The sequence below is a fragment of the Netta rufina genome (assembly GCF_964035555.1).
Source record: "Netta rufina genome assembly, chromosome: 15".
Classification (NCBI taxonomy): Eukaryota; Metazoa; Chordata; class Aves; order Anseriformes; family Anatidae; genus Netta; species Netta rufina.
In genome coordinates, this window is record NC_140138.1 from 5,022,923 (window position 1) to 5,044,292 (window position 21,370).

General features: G+C 46.4%; 2 protein-coding genes across 3 annotated transcripts in view; one reads left to right on the plus strand and one right to left on the minus strand.

The window, feature by feature from the left end:
* The window catches only part of IFT140 (intraflagellar transport 140), a gene marked incomplete at its 5' end in the record, with an annotated part of 69,131 nt that extends 65,285 nt beyond the window's left edge, over window positions 1–3,846 (plus strand). Inside the window, 7 exons of the mRNA XM_084295958.1 lie at window positions 179–307; window positions 521–703; window positions 1,278–1,484; window positions 1,692–1,904; window positions 1,981–2,147; window positions 2,344–2,485; window positions 3,618–3,846. Of these exons, the coding sequence (XP_084152084.1) occupies window positions 179–307; window positions 521–703; window positions 1,278–1,484; window positions 1,692–1,904; window positions 1,981–2,147; window positions 2,344–2,485; window positions 3,618–3,821 (1,245 nt within the window). The 3' untranslated portion in view covers window positions 3,822–3,846. The remainder of the gene's footprint in view (window positions 1–178; window positions 308–520; window positions 704–1,277; window positions 1,485–1,691; window positions 1,905–1,980; window positions 2,148–2,343; window positions 2,486–3,617) is intronic.
* Window positions 3,847–3,980: 134 nt separating this feature from the next.
* TELO2 (telomere maintenance 2) lies at window positions 3,981–21,291 on the minus strand (the record flags this gene model as incomplete). Of its 2 annotated transcripts, none has more annotated exons than XM_084295960.1 (20): window positions 3,981–5,116; window positions 8,244–8,359; window positions 9,005–9,069; window positions 9,447–9,546; window positions 10,291–10,382; window positions 11,056–11,220; window positions 11,796–11,867; window positions 12,500–12,616; window positions 13,655–13,746; window positions 14,070–14,155; window positions 14,794–14,904; window positions 15,510–15,595; window positions 16,339–16,475; window positions 17,377–17,518; window positions 18,374–18,442; window positions 18,728–18,830; window positions 19,173–19,320; window positions 19,998–20,066; window positions 20,637–20,905; window positions 20,993–21,291. In XM_084295960.1, 20 exons carry the CDS (start codon window positions 21,289–21,291, stop codon window positions 5,010–5,012), a joined length of 2,445 nt encoding a protein of 814 aa, XP_084152086.1. In that variant the 3' UTR covers window positions 3,981–5,009. The 2 variants fall into 2 exon arrangements, with proteins under 2 accessions (XP_084152086.1, XP_084152085.1); XM_084295959.1 differs by having other exon boundaries at window positions 3,982–5,116; window positions 14,794–14,907.
* Between the last annotated feature and the right edge of the window lie 79 nt (window positions 21,292–21,370).

Genomic DNA, 21,370 nt, shown 5'->3' on the forward strand with positions numbered 1-21,370 from the left:
CTGCATGAAACAAATTGTCATTATTGCAGCTCAAAGTCATTTGAGTAGCTACAGGTTTTACATAGGAGGTGGCTGGTGGGCTACTATGCAACAGTATAAAGTTAGAAGCCTGAAAGAAGACAGAATTATGAACTCAGTTTGCTTGAATACCAAAACTCGAATCTTTGCTTTTGAACAGGAGAACAATTTAGATGACCAGCTGATGAACCTGGCTCTTCTGAGCTCTCCAGAAGACATGATAGAGGCAGCCTGCTATTATGAAGAAAAGGGGGAGCAAATGGACAGAGCTGTCATGTTGTACCATAAGGTAAATGACTTTGGTATTTTTACTAAAAACTTTAAACCGATGCAATTTCCACAGCAGAGGAGCATTAAATCAACAGTACATTTGACTATATGTGCAATTAGTCATTTCTTCATGGTGGATAATGCTTTGTAAAGCCCCTCTAGAGTATCCTGTAAGCTAATTCTGCAGTGCTTGTTCTTTAAAAGTCTTTAAAAGGCACATCCTGAATTGCAGGCAGGACATTTCTCCAAAGCTCTGGAGCTAGCCTTTGCCACACAGCAATTTGGGGCCCTACAGCTAATTGCTGAAGACCTGGATGAGAAATCAGACCCAGCTCTGCTAGCCCGCTGTTCTGATTTTTTTATCGAACACGCTCAGTATGAGAAGGCAATGGAATTGCTGCTAACAGCCAAAAAGGTAAGCTCCGTGGATGGACAGAGAGGAGCACAACAGGTATGTACATGCATACTCTTAGATTTATCTTTTCATAGCTGGTTATTAATAAAGACACATTTGTGAGGCAAGTACAAGTCTAGGGGGCCTGATGACACACATCCCAGGGTCCTGAAGGAATTGTCTGATGTAGTCACCAAGCCACTCTCCATCATATTTGAAAAGTCCTGGCCATCAGGTGAAGTCCCTGGTGACTGAAAAAAGTGACATCACTCCTCCCATTTTTAAAAAGTGTTGAAAGGAGAACCAGTGAACTACAGACTGATGAGCCTCACCTCTGTGCCTGGGAAGATCATGGAAAAGATCCTAGTGGAAGCAGTACCAAGGCACAAATATGTTCTTTGTGAACAAAATAAGAAAGTATATACTTAAATATGAGTTGACGGTAGGGCACAATGCCTCAAACGTTCTACTTAGAGAAGCCACATCTGCTAACATTTGTGCCTTCATATAGCTTATTTTTAAGGGTTACACCACAAACAGTGTGAAGTATCACGGTAGTACTTGCAACAGCTCATTGCTTTCTTACTTCCTTTAGTACCAAGACGCTCTGCAACTTTGCCTGAAGCAGAACCTGACCATCACAGAGGAGATGGCTGAGAGAATGACAGTGTCTAAGGACTCCAAGGACCTCTCTGAGGAGTCCCGGAGAGAGCTACTGGAACAAATTGCTGATTGCTGCATGAGACAAGGCAACTACCACTTGGCAACCAAGAAATACACACAAGCAGGAAACAAGTTAAAGGTCAGTTTGGACAGGCAGAAAAAAGCTGGGGAGGCTGAGCCTCTTACCTTTATCAGATTTTGCAACAAGAGTGGTTTGAGAAGTAAATCCTGAGACGGTTTTCATAGAGTAGGCTATCCAGATGAGACTTCCTAGCCATTTTAGTAGAGCCTGTGTTTGTATTCATATTTTTCCCTCTCTGACCTCCCGCCCTTCTTGCATTGCTAGGCTATGAGGGCACTGATGAAATCTGGAGACACAGAGAAAATCATCTTTTTTGCGGGAGTCTCCAGACAGAGAGAGATTTACATCATGGCAGCCAACTACCTACAATCACTGGATTGGCGCAAGGACCCAGAGATTATGAAGAACATCATTAGCTTCTATACTAAAGGAAGAGCCCTTGACCTGTTGGCAGGATTCTATGATGCATGTGCTCAGGTATGTCCGCCTTCTGTGATTCTTCACAGTTTGTTAGCTCTAGAGCAAGATACTCACCTGATCTGTCTTCCTGCAGGTAGAAATCGATGAGTATCAGAATTATGAGAAGGCACAAGGAGCACTTACAGAAGCATGTAAGTGCCTTTCAAAATCAAAAACTAGAAGTCTTCCGGACCAGGAAAGCAAACTCGCACATTTGCAAAGCAAGATGGCCCTGATTAAACGATTCCTCCATGCTCGGAGGTAAGTTGTGGTATTCAGAGCATGCACACAAATGACAAAAATATACAAGAAGACATTCACGGTTCAGTGAATAATTTGGAGAAGACTTGCTTCTGTATATTTTTATAGCATAGAAACAGATGGAATTTTAAAAGGGCTGTTGGCATTCAAGACCAAAGAGTAATCTGAAATATGAGTAACTATGCTCTTTTACTAGAGTTTATTCTGAGGATCCCAAAGAAGCAATCAGACAATGTGAACTTCTTCTAGCTGAGCAAGATCTTGACAGCGCCATCCGTCAGGGTGATGTCTTGGGATTTCTGGTTGGACATTACTTACGGGTGGAGGAATTCCACGTGGTAAGTTAATTCTCAGAGCCTGAACTTTATATAGACCAGTGCAGCTTGGTATAAGCGCTGAACTCCTATGGGAAGATATTCTATAGTACAGATTCCTTTACAGGAGCTAAACGGCTTGGCAGGGTGTTGTATGCTTAAGGAACTATCTTCAAATGATTATATTTTTAATTACATGGGACTGAAAAGAAAGCTCAGAGAACATGGAGCATAAACAATGCTGGATTCTTAAATACTTCCCGTTACTAGAGATAAGAACAGAAAGGTCGGGGTGCATTGTCTCAGCAGCTGCACTGGACTTCATTTGCCACCTCGCCAAACAAGAAAAGAAAATTATAAAATTATAGTAATTTGAGGCACTAGTAACTCACTTTGTTGATGGCAAACCGAACGTGTCAAGCAGTGCCTGTAGCCAAAAGGGTCTGCCACATCCCAAAGTGCATCAGGCACAGTATTACCAGTGAGTCAAGGGCAGCGATTTCAGTTTAAAACTATTCCTCCTTGTCCAGTCATTATCTGACTGAGCAAAAAGTTGCTGTCCATTTTTTTATAAGCCCCCTTTAACTATTGAAAAGCTGCAATGAGGTCTCCTGGAGCCTTCTCTTCTCCAGGCTGAACACCCCCAGATCTCTCAGCTGTTCTTTGTAAGAGAGGTGCTCCAGCCCTCTAATCAACTTTGTGGCCTTCCTCTGGCCCCGCTCTGTGAGCCTCATGGGTCCCTTCCAACCTGGAAAATTCTGACATGCACCAGGGTTTGGACTAAAACATAATCTGCTGGTACTATGGAACAGAAGGATGCCAACTGCTCGTTTCTCCAGCTGTACTGATTAACCTTACTTGCAACGTGCTGTTTTGACAGTGCTTCAGCTAGCAGGAGAGTGTAAAACCAGCCTTTGAGACCTATTCTTTCTTATACTGAAGAAGATAGAATTGACAAGCCCCTGTGCAAAGGCTTCATGGTATCAAATGCTGAATTGTTCTGACCTAGTGTTAGCTCCTTTCCACCAGTGAACTCCATCAGTTCAAGAGCTCATCAGCTAAGCACTCGAGGCAGATGCTTTTTATGCTTTTGCTGGAATTTGTAGAAGCAGTACACCCCCACACACCTGTAACAGTAATCTGTGTTTTTCTTTAGGCTTACCAGTATCTGGAAGAGATGCGGAAAAGAATTCCATGCACAAACCTGACTTACTATGTCAATCAGCAGACCATCGAGGCAGTTCACAGAGGAGTAGGCATTCCCATAAACCAAAGCCTGTTTCCAGAGCAAAGTCACCACAGCAGCATGGAGACCAAGGAAGTGGAAGAAGAGGTGGCTGAGGAAGTGGAGGATCCCTGATAATTTGTACTTACCAAAGACTTTAACACTAGGTCATTTATTCTGTCCTCATTAGGGGTCACACCAGTCAACCCACTGCTGCAGACAGACTTTCTGGTTATTACCAAGAAATTTATTTTTTTCTGCTTGACTGTACAAGCAACATTACTGAAATTATGTATCATTTCAAACACTACATACAAAGAGCTCGGTATATAGACCCTGTTCTTAATCTAGTTTTAGTATTTTAATAAACCTGAAGGGAAAAAAGAGAGAGAGATGTGTATTGTAACTTCAGTCTTGTTCAAGTCCAGAAAAGAGCGGAGGTAAGAATTCCTGAGCTGACACTTTTCAAGTACAGATTTGGTCTGCTGAGGTGCCAACATATTTATCTTTCCTTAGACGGCAGAATCTCTGGCCTGCTTGGCTAGGAGCTTGGTCAAACGTCAAACTACTCCCATACTGCAGAAGAGAGGGAGACTTCCCCTCCCCAAAGCTTTATTAAAAATATAGAGCCGTGCAGATTAGACCTTTTGAGATCAAAATCTGAGCCTTAGTTACACTTTAATACCACCTTCTTTCTGTACTAATATTACAGCAAAAGGATTCTTACTTTGTAACTCCAGTACAGCTCGAACTCAAACTTTTAACATTTGGCACATTTTTTCAAACTTCACTGCAGCTTTTCCACGCTTATATCTCAGCTGCTGCAGTGTCATTGCTGACACCACACTACCCTGTGCTTCAAACAGCAGACCTCTAACTATTCCACCAAATGCTGCCAGAAGACATGGGAGTTTGTGGTTTTTTTTATAGGTATGTCACAGCCCTGGGAGGTAAGTGGCTGTTTCCAGCCCTGTTTTTCTGACAAGAAGTCAGCTATGAGCTCTTCCCTGTATTTTTAGCAGAGGACTCAAACTTGCCAAGGTTATAAATAGCTGGGGGTGGGGGCTGGGGGAGGTGTGGAGAGGATGGCAGTGCTAGCCTACCTTCCTGCATCTGTACACTCCGTACCGGATAGCAGTAGCTCACTAAATTGGCCTCCACTACAAAGTCCAGATGTCAAGTCAGGTTCGCTGGCGTACAGCTCTGCACCCTTCCCCCTTCTTCCTCTTCTCCAGCCAGGTGACTGTTGAAGAGGCCCCAGCAGTGCCTACATACATCCAGCTGGCAAGAGTACGAGGTAAAGTCATTTCTGTTACCCTTCAGCTAGGAAGGGACAGTTTTGTTGAGTTTCTTTTTCAGGTTCTCCATTAGGAGCAAGTTCTGCAAGGCCAGCCTCCGGCAGTCCCCATCTGGATCTTTTTCTACCACATCTGTAAAAGAAGAAGCCACTGTAAGTTGGAAAACCGGTGGAAAAACAGACTTTTACCTAACATGTTTGTACCGTATCAGTCACCACCACAGAACAGCACTAAATGAAACACCAGAAGAAATCCTCCATGCCAGAATTTATATTTGTGCCCTCGAGCTATTCTACAGCTGACCTGCTAGCATGAATGCAGTTTACAATTAGAAATCAACTTATTCAAAACCCTGATGTCTCCATGCTCCCGGTTCCTACAGCCTGAACAAATGCTCAGTGCTCCCTCCCGAAACCCATGGTCACAGCACGCTTGACTGGAGGAAAGAAAGAAGCAGGCCCTGAGCTTCCACACGTTTTCAGTTGTGCTTCTGATAAACGAGTCAGTCTCTTACACTTTCTGCAGCATGTAAGGGAGGGGATTAAGCTGCTTCAAGCAGCTGTTATTTCAGGGGCCCTTACTAGGCCTGCAAAGTAAAAACCAGGATGCACGCAGGATGTCTGAGCAGGGGGAGCCTGGAAGAGCTGAGAGCCTGTGTAAGGATATCCTGTACGCACAAGCAGCGCGCTCAGAGCCCAGCACTGTCAGCCCAAACACATGACTCATTCAGATTGAGTAGAGCTATTTATAAACTCAGGGAGAGCTTCATTATGGTGTTTCCAAACTCCCTCTACAGAAGCAAAAAGGGGAAGGCTACAAGACAGGTTACTACAAGCTTGTAAGCTAAGAGCCTGCTGTTGGCACTGCTTCTAACTGCATGAGTACAGACCTTGAATTGCTGCCACCGAAAGGGAGGCACTGGGCACTAGAATACATTCAGGTTCTTCCATAAGAGCAGCTTACCCATGACAGCACTTTCAAGGGGTGGGGAATTCCCTCAATTCCTCAGCAGCTGCCTTTGAAGGAACCATTTCCTAGAAATGCTTAGGTGTTCCCCTCCTCCCCGCCCAGGAACAGTTAGGCTGCTCAGTTGTAGGTAGCTTCTCTCTACAGCTGAAATGTCCCAAAGCAGCCACTAACGGGACTACTGTGACAGCACCCGAAACTTCTTACACCATCCTGCGAACACTTTCTAAAGGGAAACAGTTCTAGTTCCAGCCCCAACTCCGTAGAGCAGGACCAGTTATTCCTGCTATGAACGACAGCCATCTGCACAGGCTGGGAGGTAATTACAAGCTGGAGCAGAGGTAGAGATTTCTGCCACATGCAGCAGGGAGAATATTTTCCAGTCCCAATTTGTGTTTTAGCCATAGGAGAGATGCACAAGCTCTAAGCTGAAACCCAAAGCTGTGACTTCTCCCAGCTGTTAGGCATAAGGCTTGTGTGCCTTAAAAGAAGGCGTGCATGCATGACAGCTTGTCATTTTTCCCCGCTATAACAGCAGACCTAACAGATGTTGCTTCTTCTTTCAAATCTTGTCTGGAACAGCAAGTCTGCTAGCCCAAAACCGTGACTCAGTCACAAAAGCAGGTCTCGACTGACCTCAGCTACTGGAGCAGCAAGAGCCCAGTACCTCCCTGTGATAGTGTTTTACCAACAATCTTACAACAAACAGCAAAGCCACAGCCCCAGAAGTTGTTTCAGGAAGCAGCTCTAGAAGGATACGTAGGTTTTAAAATACACTTTAATCGTATCTGACCAGATGCAGAGCCAAGTGCATTCTTTAACATTTCTGAGCTTCCCTTTCCCTGGTATGCACACACCTCTCAGCTTATTCATTCCCACCAGGATCCATCACACAATTTTCATGCAACAGCCCCACATTAAAAAACAGTTACGCTTCCTACAGGCATAAGAGATGCTGCTAGCTCTGTCCTCCTTCTTCCAAAAGTAACCCATTAAAAGCAGGCTACACAGACCCTCGTTTAGAAGAGGTGGTCACAGCCTTCCTCAAAAGTCTTTACTTGCTAATAGCAGTGGTTAACAACAAAGACAAACAGATGCTTCAGAGCACACTGCATGTCATGGGAAAAGTAAAGCTTTTGGCCCCACAAGGCAGCTCTCTTCCTCTTAAAGGACACAGAGCTCCACAGCGTGCAAGGATCAGAGGCCGCCTGTGTCAGTGTTGCTTCCTGCCTGCTCCCTGGGGGAAGCCAACTCACCAAGAGTGAGAATGGTGAAGGAAACCAACCCGGGGAGTCACATGAGGGCCACTCAGAATACAGTGGAGGCTTCAGAGGCACAAAGCACACAGCATTATTTCCTCTTGTACTTGCAGCACGCTGCCATACACAATCACAAGTATGTGCAGTCCCAGCTTAGCACAACCCAGCAAAACTGCAGCCTGCACACGGTGCATCTCACATCAATACAAACCGAGCCATTTGCTCTCTGTCATAGGTTGTTCAGCAGCAGTAGGATGTTAGGAGATGGTGCCATGCTCTTCTTCCTTTTGTTATTAGCACTAAGGAAACCCATCTTCTGTGCACAAAGCTTAAAACAAGTCTTGTATGTTACTGCCAGTCAGTCACTGCCTGGATGCAACAGGCATGGTTTGGGCTAGTGTATAGTTAATTTTCTTTGAAGAGGCTCACACAATGCTCTGTATTTTTTTCTTATTTTAAATAAAAATAGTGGTGCTACACACTGATGGTTTAGTTGTTGCAGAACAGTGCTTACAAGAGCCACAGACTTTTCTGCTTTTTACGCTGCCCTGCCAGCAAGTAGGCTGGGGGCACAGCAGAAGCTGGGATTCTCTCCCCTGTCCCAGCTGGGAAGAGTGAGCGAGCAGTGGTGTGGTGCTGAGCTGCCTGCCAGGGCTAAGCCACAACAAACATGCAATATGACAGCGTGTTCTGCAGCTTCAGGAGCTGGGTGGTTGGAAGCTTAGAAAGGGAGCACGTGGTGTATTTTGGGATATTTGCTTGGCAACCGTTTCAAACTTTGAGGACAGTCACACTTCGAAATGCCATAAGCATCTCTCAATTTATACTTTAGATACCTCTGCAACGTGTCTACAGCACAGAGTGTGGTCTGCTATTTGTCCTAGACTTATGACCAAGCAATAAATCTGTTTATCATGCAAGCCTGAGGAGCACAGCACAAGGACATTATTGTTACAGTCACAATTTTAAAGAGATGTTGCATGCAAACTGCAGCACTAGCCAGAAAAACATTGGCTTACACCATGACATCCTACCTCCCAGCCAGGACTGAGTCTCCAAAAGCTCTTCTGTCATGTTGTTCAGAAGATGCTCCGCAGGGACACTGAGCAGCATAGAGGAGATACAGGATAAAAGACCCTGACGCACATACCTGTTGGAGAAAGACCAAACTAGTTAAAACCTTCAGCTTCTTGCTCTACCTTGATTTACTTATTATTCCTCACCTCCAGGGTTCTCCAGCTTCCACTATCTCTTATAACCATTGCCGTGTTCATACTGACTAGGAGTGCAACCATGCACCAGCTGGCACGGCACTCACATACAGAGCCCCTGCCGTGTCTCAGGGAGCCCAGCATAACTCAGGGACCTGCAATAGTGCGAGGTTAAAACAGCAGCTGGATGTTTACAGCATTTTAGCTACATCTTAATTTCTTTCCAAGTCACATGCAGGAATTGAATCTATTTTTTTCAGCTTCCTCAGTTGAAATAGCTGAAAACATCATAAGAATAGTTGAAGGAGAAAAATCTGTCGTGCTTTTTGGAGGTAATGACTGTATCTCAACACCAGAAGACATCAGCAAAGTTCCTATGTTGGTCTGACATTAAAGCAATATTTTCATTACATGCTCTTGCAATGCTCAGTCATAAGAACACCAGACCAGAGGTAAGCATAAATAAGAATAGATTAAGTCATTGACATTCTCAGCCAGGTGGTGGTCATGGACAAGGAGAGGTTGTGGCTGGATGCTTACTCACAGGGGATCTTTGAGAACAAAAGCACACAACTACAACTCACGAGTCAGTGTGGAAACGCAGAGCCCAAACGAACTCCATCAGTGCCTTTCCCATTGCAGTAACTGCCTGTAAAACAGGATGATGACACAAACACTGAATACCTTCACATTCACACCACCCTCAAGATCTGGGCCTTGGTGTATACTGCTGTGATCCTAACATCAAGGTTACAACCAGCTATTTTATAGATGAGGAAACTGAAGCAGTGAATAGTAAAGGTATGTCCAACTTCCCACAGAAGTTGGAAGAAAAACTATCAGAAGCAGCAGAAAAAGGTGCAGGGATGTCTGAATCCCATATCTCCTTTCAGCCCTTTTAGGGACTTTTCAGCACATGACTCAAATTTACTGCCAGTCTATGTGTAGCAGGCCCCAGGATGCACCCCCAAGTTCCCAGGCTAGATGTCAGTCCCGCTGCCTGAAAGCCCATTCAGCCTTTCTTACCATAGTGTTGACAGCCAGGTACAGCAGGACTGCTAATGTGTGGACCAGTCTTCCAAGGACAAAGTGATCTTCCCCCAGGAGATCAAAAGTTGATAAAGGCCTGCAAGCAGAAGATAAACGATCCTGTGGCAGTGACAGGGCTGAATCTTTGGAATGGTCAAGGTGGCTGTGCAGAGCAAACTGTCTCATACAAGTCTGAATCCCTAAAAAAAGTTATGCAGTCATTCCCATTTCAACATGGGCTGCTTGATCCCACACCAGTAACATCCCCTACAGCAGAGATCACGAGCCCTACCAACAGGCTAGCTTTACGTGGAAGCAACTGCATGCAAAAGCTAGCACTGCTGCCATACGACAAACAAACCATTCAGACAGATATTACAAGAATCTGGACACTTATGGCATCAGTTACTGATTCTCCCTTAGGTAAACTTGAGAGTAAAATGTGTCCTATGCACTATAACACAGCCACAAGGATCAATCCATGTGATAAGACAAAAACTGAGGCAGGTAACTTCTATTAAAGACTACAGTCTGAGTGCTGTGGCTGTGTTTGAACTCCCCAAGGTCAGCCAAAATGCTGTTTGGTACTGCCAAATTCATCCCCCTATGTACCAGCCGACAGGTTATGCTTAGTAGGATGTATTCACTTACTGCAGGGTCCTGTCCAAGACAACTTCATAGGCTAAGTCCGAGAGCACAAAATCGTCCTCTCTGAGCTTGATCAATGAGCAGGGTGTCACAGGACTCCCACACAGGTTCTGGGCTTTACCCTGCTGCTCTCAGACAAGCAGAAAGGCTCACTCTTGCTGTTGCCAAACAACATCCCAACGTGTTCACTCACCTGTCAAAGTTCTGGAGCAATGGAAAAAAGAAGTGCCCAGCAACAGAATTGAATTCATTTGGGCCAGAAGCTACTTGCACTTGAGATGGGCCCTGTCCAAGAGAAAAATGTAGACACGAGATGTAATATCCAGCTCTTCTACATTCATCCACTGCAGCCAACACACTGTCAACTACTGCTTACCTGTACCCCTCTGACTGCTAGTTTCCAGACCAGTCACCTCACTTCCCACTTAAGATCCTCTCACACATCTAAGTATTTCAGTACAATGTATCTCAGTACTGCTGGGTTACATACTAAAACCAAGAACATTCAAGGTGTAGAGGAGTTTTGGAAAGCAACTCCTCTAGGACCTGTGAAACTGGCATCAGTTCATCTCCCTGAAAAGGAGAAGCCTGAGACAGTCCAGTCTGAAGGAGGATGGCGTGGAATCTGTGAGGTGCAGTTAAGAGCTCCCTGCAGTGGCCAGACAAGCTCAGAACAGGCACAGAACAGACACAGCCATCCCTCAGTGTGAGGGAAGGAGTTCAAGGTTTATTTCCTGCTGGGAAAGGACTATGGGATTTGGTACTTCCCATGCAAAAAAAAAAAAAAAAAAAAAAAAGCCAGATTGAAGTGAAACTGATATTTTAAGTTACCCAGTCTTGCCTCTGGATTGAACCCAATTTCACAGGTATTTTGCTCTTTCCAGACAGAACTACAGCAAGTCATCCAGTCCATATGTTTGCTGAATTTGACACAAGTTTGTTTCTGCCCTGGTCTCACCTTAGCAAACCTCCTAGTCTTGCTTTTGATCCTCTCATCAACAATTCTTCTCCAGTCCTTAGAGCTGTCACTTGCAGGAAGGAGCTGGACACAAGGCTTCTCGACATGCTTGGTCTTCCCATGAACCTTGGGAGAGGACAGTTCCCGAGCTGCCAAAACCAATACCTAGAGGGAAAAAAGGGAACATTCTGTTAAAAGGGAATAATCCCTGTACAAGGCAACAACAACAGCTAACCTGCACCCAAACCATCAGAACAGCAAGGCAGAAAGGCACAATGGTTCTAGAATTAAGAAAACAGGGTGAGTGCCTGAACCCCATCAACTGACTCCGAGGTATTTGGTCAACAGCTCAGTCACTGAACTCTGAAACAGAGCAGGGGCTCCTTTTTCAGACACGCTAAGTGAAATGATGTGGAAGGAGCCACAATTTGGTTACTGTCTTTCAGAAAGTGAAGAGATCACAGTCTGATGACACATTAGGAAACAGCAGCTGCTGTTAGGCAATAGACCATCACACACTGCATTGTGTGGGCGAGGACTGCTGTCTAATTGAGTGTAGCAGGGTTAAGAACAAGAGGGGAATGCCAGGCATAAATGCTAACATAACAGATTCCTACGCGTGAGCTTCCTCCTCACCTGTTCCTACAAGGAATAAAGGTTAACACCTTTACATCTTAGGGACACTGCACTGGTGCAACAAAGCCACAATGAAAATGAGAAGCAAGGAGATGAGCACTTACATCAAGAATATCCATGCGCTGACGCAGACTGTAGTTCAGGGAGTAGAACTGGGAGGTCAAGTACTGTGCTACCTGGACAGAAAAAATCAAGGAGCAGTGAACAAACTGTTTACAAACCCAGTGAACAGCCTTTCCCCTAATTCTGAAAATTCTAAATTCTCCATTTCAGGCAAAGTCCTGCTCCCTGTTAGTTAACAACAAGCCCCCAAGACAAGGGAAGAGAAACACTGTATGAATGGGGGAAATTCAGACACGCTTCTAGATTCTCCCAAAGGAAGTAAACAACAAAAGGGATTTTGTGATCCTTCTCTCCCTCCTATACAGAGGCATCCAAATGTTATGGCAGCGGATTACAAACAGCAGTCAAATCTTTTAGAGACTGTGTGCCTCAGCTTCATTCTACGTGAAGCAATCTCCCTTCAGCACAACAAGTCCTTATACCAGACAAGGCAATTTAGATATGATTTATCCATATACCAAATCTCTCCCAGTCTGCTACGGCTTTTGACTGAGTTTTCCTTTCCTGTTGTCCGCCATCCATTGCAGATTCTGCAGTATACAGCCCATCTCTGTGTAAGTGCTGTCAGACATCAGCCAGCTGTTCTACCACACTGATAGCTGCTTCTACAAAGTTAAGAGACTTCACCTGCTTAAATTTTTCCCTGTGCCTCAACTGAAAAAGGGAAGAAGTAAGAGGGACTAACAGGTATTGGATCCACGGTTAGAACAGCTACTTGGGCCCTCTGACGGAGCTCTGCAAAGCCTTCAATGCAGGTCTTCTCCTCCAGATGCAGTAGTATTTTTGCCAACTCCACACTAACCTGCTCAAAATAAGAAAAAAAAAAAAAAAAAGGAATCAAGTCACTGCAGGGGTTTTCTTTCTCACAGGATTTACAGAGCAGAGTCCACTTTCCACTTCTAATACTTAAGTAAAGAAAATGAGGGAACAGAATACAGGCAACAACATTCTGCCCTTTGCATATGAGGGAGAGAAAAGGTATCAAGATAAATGCCATCAAGACAGATTTCTCAAAACATGTATCAACCCCTTAGGCTGATTTCTCTGTCCACATTCACATTTCACTTTGGCTTTTTGGACAAATGGTAACATCATAAGACAGGAAAACCTATCACTGAAATTTGTGGATTAAAGGGCACTGTAGCACACGCAACGTCCACCCAGTCCCTTACCATACTACAGCCCTTCCCTCTCTCAGCTGGCCAAGGCACCAGCTGCTGGCACTACAAATCCCATCTTCAGCTGTTCATAACAGGTAGTGGTGAGCAATCAAACCAGTCCTAAGTTCCTCTCATAAAAGCTTTTTGTCTTGATCAGTACAATCCACCTACTCCCTCAGGAAGTACACTTCTACAAGCAAATAGGGAAGTCTGTTTGACTTTATCCCCCCTTTTGTTGGGAAATAACAATTCAATTTCAATTCAATATCAAAATGACATCCAAAATTAAAATCATTTTGTCTGTGGGATTCATGCCTCCCCTGTAAATTTTCTTTCTTAATTTTTTTCTGCTCAGCACAAGGCACGGAGCTTGCTCCACTGCCTCGAGATACTGGTGAGCTCTACTTGCAAACGCACTTCATTTTCAGTGCTGGAGCTGCTAGATGCCACGCTGCTGTCAGAACATTTGCCTGCTTCTTTGCTCCTTTGTGCTCTCTAGCCTAGCAAACTGCTTGCAAAGTAACTATTTCCTTCTATTTCCCTTCCCAAGTTGAAAGCTCTAAGTTCAGGTACACACAGCTCTGCTGGCTGCTCTGTTGGCACATTTAGCCTCCTCACAAGGGCGAAAGGATAACCTTGTGTTAGAGCCCACCAGTAACTGTTAGCTCAGACTACTTCACCTCTCTTGTTGCTGCTGGATTCTTTCGAACCAAGCTCTCAAGAGCCTTGACTGTAGCTTCCCATTTGTCCACATCTTCAGATCCTGTCAGGACTGAAGGACAAAAGAAACAAAAATTATTAATAGAATTGTTCAGCTTGGGTGTATACCCCAACTTTCTTCTGACAGTATTCTGTCCTTTTATAGGAAAGTCTCATTGACCCTGCACAGGAGCAGCATTAGGAACTACACAAATTACTCAGAAGTGATGGTTTAGCAATGGAGTCCAGATAACTGAAATACTACAAATTGAGAGTTTCAATTCATTGAGTAATTCTGACCTTCTTCAAATTAGCTCAGAACAAAGATAAACATAAAGAGACCACTCTCCCCAGAACAGTAAGAAGCAGATGAAAACTCAGCCCACGATCTCCTACCTTCAATACAGTCTCTAATATACACTGGAGCCTTAGTCTTTAGTTCTTTGTCCTCTGACATGTCATAAGGAGTAAGATCATCATCACTGTAAAAGAAATAAAGGCAGGAGTTAGCTTACGGGGTACAGCTGTTCTCCTTCCCTCAGCTATCCACACAAAGCAAAGCAGCAGCACAGGCACTATTGTAACACCGCCACTCTTGCATAATCCAGCAGCACTGCTGAAGCTGAGGCTAGAAGAGTTCCTTAGGGAGTTCTATGAATTGCTCTGAATCCCAGCGAAAGAGCAGTTCTGTAACCAGCTCTGGAACTGGATCTCTTGGTCGAATGCAGAAGTAATCAGGTGACCCAGAGGCAAGAAGCCAGTTCTTAAGATTATGTATTGGGGTAAAGTGATAGGACAATACAAGCCCGCTAACTAAGTGGGTAGATACATTGATAACTCCAGAAAAAATAAATAAAAAAAAAAGTGTATTAGGTCAGTCAAATGGAATAAATATCACGATTGTACATGACAATGGCTTTGCTCCATTTACTGATTAACATACTTGCATGCAGTCATGCACAACATCCTACTCAGCTGAACCAGCTCTGCTCCCGCATTCTGGTCAGAAAGCACAAGATCGCCGAGGTAAGCAGCAACCAATAGCTCCCTTCTCTCCAAGTCTTCCCTAAAGAACCTACCACTCCCTGTTCCATTTCCTATCAGCTTCTTGTCCCCATACCTGTCAAGCTCAGTATCCGACTCCTCATCTGACACCACATGGGCTGCTGCTGTATGGGATTTTCTGTTACTTTCCGATGATGATGGCAGTGCAGCATCTGCTTTCTCCTTTCTGCTGTGAGCAACAAGAAGCATTAAAACCAGTAAGATTAACAGTCCCTATTCATGAGCAAATAACCACCCACACCACCAGCCCTTGCTGTCTCAGTAGAATGGCAGGTAATTACTTCTACTGCAGTCTCCCACCTAGCTCAGCCTTCATAAAGAACAAAGTCCCAGGAGGCAGAACCGTTCAGTTCTACTCAGGAGAACACAAGACCCCTGGGAACTGCAGCACGGTTTCACCATGTGTGGCTATCAAACAGGCAATTTTAATATATGCTACCATTTCAATTATGAATTTCAAATAATTATACTGCATTATAAGAATAAGGCGCATTCTAATCCTTTGTGAGGATACAAGGAATGACTGGACAGATGAGGACTCTTCAGTCCGGAAGAGACAAGTGAGGGAAGATAACCATAGACAAACAAAGTCACGAGGAGCAGAAAAAAGGTAAAAATGGGACACCGCATCTTTTCCAGATGTAGACTCTGCAAATAATCAACATCGGGGCTGCGCTGGTGGGTGGGTAATATAACTTGCCAAGTTTCCCAGTATGTTTTTTGGTATTTGCTACTTAAAAGGCATGGAAATGAAGAGTACCAATATCTTACCTGTTGTCTGGGACACTTGGGACACAGAACGACGGAGCCTGCACCAGAAGAGACTTCAGTTCTCTTGCTTCATCATCTTCTTCGTACTAGACATTCAGAAGAACCGTTACTTTAAGATTGCAAGCATGACCAGCATTCAACATCTGACCCTTCTGCAGCGTACAAATGAGGACTGAATCAGAACAGACAACACACACCAATCCTATTTGTTTCAATCACTGTCCAGCTAGCAGTAATGTAAGATGCTGCATGGTGATCTGTACCATATGTAATCTTTATCCCTACATTTAATGGTAGTACTTGGTCAGACCTTGTCTGAATGTCATTTACAATCTTTAAAACGTTTAATAACTGGCTAGGCAACATGATGGATGATGCAGATTTTTAAAGAAAGGATGCAGTTTTTATCACATAATTCTTACAAACCCTACTACTAACAGCACAGCAAAAATCCCCACGTTTATCTTGAGAATCTCAACTCAGAGATGTTCCTACCATTGCAGGGACTGCATGCTCACCCCTGGTTTAGGTGTGAAGTTCCCTCTTAACTTCCATAGATCAGAATCTCATGCAGTGATAAATCTCTAGCACTCCATTATTAATTAACAGTTTGCCCTAAGCTTTGCCATCAGAATACACCCCTAAGGCCACTCTCACACATGCATTTGTTTTCTATGCAAGTGTTTTTTGTGAGCAGACACCCTGTTGCTGCCTCTCTTTATTTCCAGATAGTGTTAGAACTCACTGTAACACCCCAGATCACCCGCTTTAAAGCTCGTATTTCCTCTATGCCTTGCACACCAAAGAAAAATTTCATCATAGCCCTCACCTGAAACTTCAGGACAGGCCCATCGGTGTTTATTTTTGAACTAATGCTCTCTGCCACAATCATTCCCAGGCGCCGGATCTGTGGCAGGCTGCTATCCAAGTGACATTTCACGCCCTCCATCATGCTTGTAAGAAGCTCTGAAAAAATAAATAGCACATGAAACAAAGTCAGAAAAAAAACATGCATCTTCATACCAGTTCCATAAGAGGGCAACATTAGCCACTCACCACCCAACAACGGGTAGAAAGCTAAAAAGGGCCTTTCCCTTCAGCACCAACAGAATAAAAACATGCTTTTTCACAGGATGGAAAGTCAACAAAACATTACAAGAATATTCTAAATTTGGAGTATTTACTTTTTCGAGGGCTGAAGCACCTCTCCTATGGGGCCAGGCTGAGAGCTGGGGCTGTTCAGCCTCTAGAAGAAAAGGCTGTGGGGTGACCTTACTGCAGCCTTTTAGTACTTAAAGGGGGCTTTATAAAAAAGAGAGCATATTTTTGCTCAGTCAGATAATGACAGGACAAGGAGGAACGGTTTAAAGCTAAAAGAGGGTAAGTTTAGATTAGAGGGTAAGAGGAAATTCTTCAGAGGGTGCTGAGGCACAGGCTGCCCAGAGCAGCTGTGGATGCCCCATCCCCAGAGGTGTTCAAGGCCAGGTTGGATGGGGTCCTGGGCACCCTGACTTAGTGGGAGGTGTCCCTGCCCACGGCAGGGGATGAAACTGGGTGGTCTTTCAGGTCCTTTCCAACCCAAGCCATTCTGTGACTCCACTCCACTATGCACGACATAAATCCCGAGCAGACAGCCCCTGCCTGCAACGCCCCATCCCCACCCGCCCAGCCAGTGACCCCACCAAGGGCAGCAGAACAGAGGACAGAGCCTACCCGAACAGCTTTTTATTCTTGGTGTACTCCCCACCCCAACAAAACGAAGTTGGGCCAATTTTGATAGCCGGTGCATCAAAACGAGATCTTTTTCTCCTCAACAGTCAGTTTTTCCATGAAGCACAACTATGCCCTGCTTCTCCTGCCACCTCACCTTGTCTGCAGCTCTCTATTTCAGAATCCTTCAGATGCGAGAGGCAGATGAGGATGGCCTTGCTAATATATTCCTGCTGCTCAGGTGGGGAGTGTTTCACAGCACTACTACTGCTCCACGTCTCCAAGAGTTCTTGCAGCACCTGAATCAGAGGATAAACAACTTTGTTTGCCCAAATTGGCTTGAAACAGATCGTTTCCATACATAATTTCCTTTCTGAAGGAACACTCAAGCTTTCATACAGCACGTGAAATTTATGATGGTCCTTTGGCCTTCACGCTTTCCCAGTGGTAATTACTCTCCCCGCCAATGGAGCTAACTTGGTATTTCAGGGCCCCAAATGACATTGTGCTTGGCCAACTAAGAAGTCCGTACCACCTCCCTTTAATACCTTGTTAAAATCCAACCTTCAAAGTCTAAATAGCTGCCAGGACTCACAGATTTCTGAAGCTTTGATCGGTGGGGGGGGGGGAAAAATATATCAAAAAATCACCATGACAAATCTGTAGCAATTTCCAGAGATAACAACTTCCTAGAAGTTCCATTAAACTGCTAACTTGGAGAGGGAAAAGATCTGCATCCCTGCTGAAGCAAAGGTAGATAAAACTTCCAAAGCATGAACCATTCTGCATGGACTGCTCTCAGCCAACTTCAGTGCTTTCTGCCGTTTGCCATGCAGCCAGGGGATGAAGGAGAAAGCTGAGAAGGACAGAGCATGTAGGACCCTCGCAGGAATCCAGGCATCATTAGTTTTGCTGCTGGGAAGGCAATTTGCCAATTAAATATGAAAAACTAACATCAGAGTGCAGAGAGTCCTTGCCTAGTCTATCACAATTCATTTGTTCTGCACCAGTCGGTGCTGTAGGGCCTCCTTCACTCTCATGAACAGGAGCAGAAGAGACTTAGAGAAGCACCCTAATTCTCCACCACGCAGACACCCACTCACATCAGCATTTTTTCCAACAGATACATCACCAGAAACGTGACTTAACCTTACTTTGATCAATAAGGCACGCCGAAGGCTGTCCAGGGACAGGTAGCCCAGGAGATTCTGTAGCACTGCAGTCTGTAAAGCAAGACCCACGGTTTTCATTAACTGGGAACAAAGCTGTCATCCAGCAATGCACAGCGTGTTGAACTTTTAAGTGTGAGGGACTGGTTGACAATATTCAGAGACTGAAGACTATGCAAATTAAAAAAAAAAAAAAAAGTGCATCACATGAAACTGCTGATGAAACATGGAAAACCAAGAGCAGACAAACACAGCACAGAAACAGTCCAGAGAATAAGCCTCAAAGCCACCAGATCAGCACTCTGGGAAGGGCAGGCAGCTGTTCAATGCAGCCCTCACCGTGTAGCCGTACTGCAAGAGGAGGAACTTCTGCGTCACAACAAACTGAGCGTGCTTGTTTTTCACAACCAGGTTCCCCAGCAGCCTAGACAAGACATCTGCCCTGGCAAGACAAGTCAACAGCAAAACGTTAGGAAGCCCTGGAGTTACTGTCACGCTGTCTTCACTCCTATGGAATTCTGTCAGCAGCTTATTGCAAAGAAGTCAAAAGCTAGGAATCACTAAAACACCTTTAAACATTAAGAGCCAGTCTGTGATTTTTTTTACTCCATGTCATGGCCCAGACCTTTACAGAATAGCGCAGGTTCTACCCAAGGGGGAACAATCAGGCTGCTCCTTTATCCCCATACACACATGCCAGCATCTCTCAGAAACAGCCTCTGCAACTATTTGTGAGAAAGCTGCAGCCTGTGCTCGGGATCAGGAAAGAAAACAGAGTTCTTACCCTGGTGCTCTCTCAACAAAACCAAGGACCACGGCCTCCATGCAGCGGTCTGGCACACACTCAACCAGGCGCCAACAAATCCTTTGCCAGATGCAGTCCGACTTGGTGAGCTCCGCGAGGCGGGGCACCAAAACACTCAGAATTTCTTCTGAAGTAGAAGAGAGAAAAAGAGAAGAGGTAAATACACGGACAGGACGGATGGGCTAAGAGGTAAATACATGGATTGGCGCGATGGAGCTCAGGGCCAGCCTGCTTAGTTAAGGATCCTTACAGGTGGAGAAATACAGCAGATAATTCTGAATCTCTCCTGTGGTTAGAACTAACCTAAGGCCGAAGAAACTTGTAGGTACTCCTCATCAGAGTAAACAGACAGAAAATCTCTCCTTCCCCCAGGCCCTGTTAACTCCTACTGTGGCCTCAAAGTTGTGGCGGGCCCGAATGAAGGCTGGTCACGTAAGGGGAGTGTTACAGGCGGGGAGGGATTTTTGTTGGTATTCACAGCAGGCTCTCAGACCGCTGGATGAGAAGTGCCAGAAGGTCATCCCATAATCATGGCCCAAACGGCACCACAAGAAGACCAGAAGCCTCAACAGTATTTTAGAGCCAAGCAGACTGCGCTCACGTGAGCCGATAAAAAAGCATCAGCATCTGGCAGATATGTAGCTGAACAACCTCAGGAAGCAGAGAGCAGCCTAGCTCCTAAAGCCCCAGGATCACCTCCACAGCCTCCTGCTCCCTCTGGTGATCACTGTCATAGTCACACCTCCTTACTAACCCAGCAAACCAGGCTTTCCCTCTCCCCAAATGTTATCGTAAAGCACTCACTTTGTCTCCCACGAACGCAGACCTTCCCCAGAACATGAGAAAGAGAAGATATTGAGCAATCCGAGCCACCTGGGATAAAACAGACACAAACACAACATCACCACCACCAGCAGCATCCAGAGCAGGCACACTTCTGCAGGTGCTGAAGTCTGAAAGCATGGATTAATTCCCTTCTTGAGGCACGCTCTCTTCTCCCTCCACCACCTGCCTTCAAGAACAAAAAGTCCCCAGGATTATCTGCACACAGGTGAAGTGAGAAGCCTGAAGCAGTTCAGTCCCGCTTTAACATAACGGTGATAAAACCATGGGCTCATTCAGCACTGTTGGGCTGGCTACACACGCAGGCTTACTTCCACACCGTTAACTGAGCACAGACATTAATTGAGCTAAATTCTGGCAATGGATGAAGACATTTAACAGCTCACAGGACTGCCGCTGTCATCAGGATTTTAAACGGCCCGAGCCATCTTTCTCACTCCTTGTACCTTACACTCTTACGTGCAGCGAACCTCAGCCTGGAAGGTGAGGGGGAGGCTCTGTACCCATTATCTGCATTTCAAACGCCAGGAAAGGGATCCGTGCGTGAAACCCGCCCGTGGAAGCCCTGCCCCAGCCGCACCGCCCTCCCGCCGCCCCCACCTCTCAGGGCAGCGGCGACCTCGTGCAACGCCTCCAGGATGGCTGCGGCCAGCAGCGGGAAGTAATTCTGCGGGAGGAAGACGGCGGGGGGGTGCCCGCCCTGCAGCGCGTTGCTGAGGCGCTCGGGCAGCGCCACGACGGCTCCCAGCAGGCCGGCCCCCAGCTCCGCCGAGCCCCGCTGCCGGCACAGCTCGCCCAGCACGGCCGGGAGCCGGCCCCGCACCAGGCGCTCCAGCTCCTCCAGCAGCGCCCGCAGCCCGGCGCCGGCCCTGGGGGGAGAAAGCGGGGACATTGGAAGGGGACAGCGCAACGCGGAGCGGGACGCAGCCCCCCCCCCCCCCCCCAGGCGCACTGACCGCGGGGCCGCCCCCCGGGGCTCGCCGAGGGCCGCGAGCAGGGCGCTGAGCGCGAGGCCGGGCGGCGCCTCCCCGAAGCAGCTCCGCCAGGGCCCCGCCGGCTCCTCGGGCCCCGCGGCCGCGGAGGCCGCCAGGCGGCGCAGCAGGGCCCCGAGGCGCTCCCGCTCGCGCGGCCCCAGGGCGGCCTCGCCCCCCCCCGCCGCCGCCGCCAGCGCGTCCCGCAGCGCGCCCAGCGCCGCCGCCCCGGGCGCGGGCCCCGCCAGGGCCTCCCGCAGGGCGCTCTCCACAGCCGTCGCCATGGCGGCGCCCAGCGCCCCGCTTCCGGCCGCCGCTCGCGGGCAGCCAATGGCGGCGCCGCGCCGCGTGACGTCACACGCA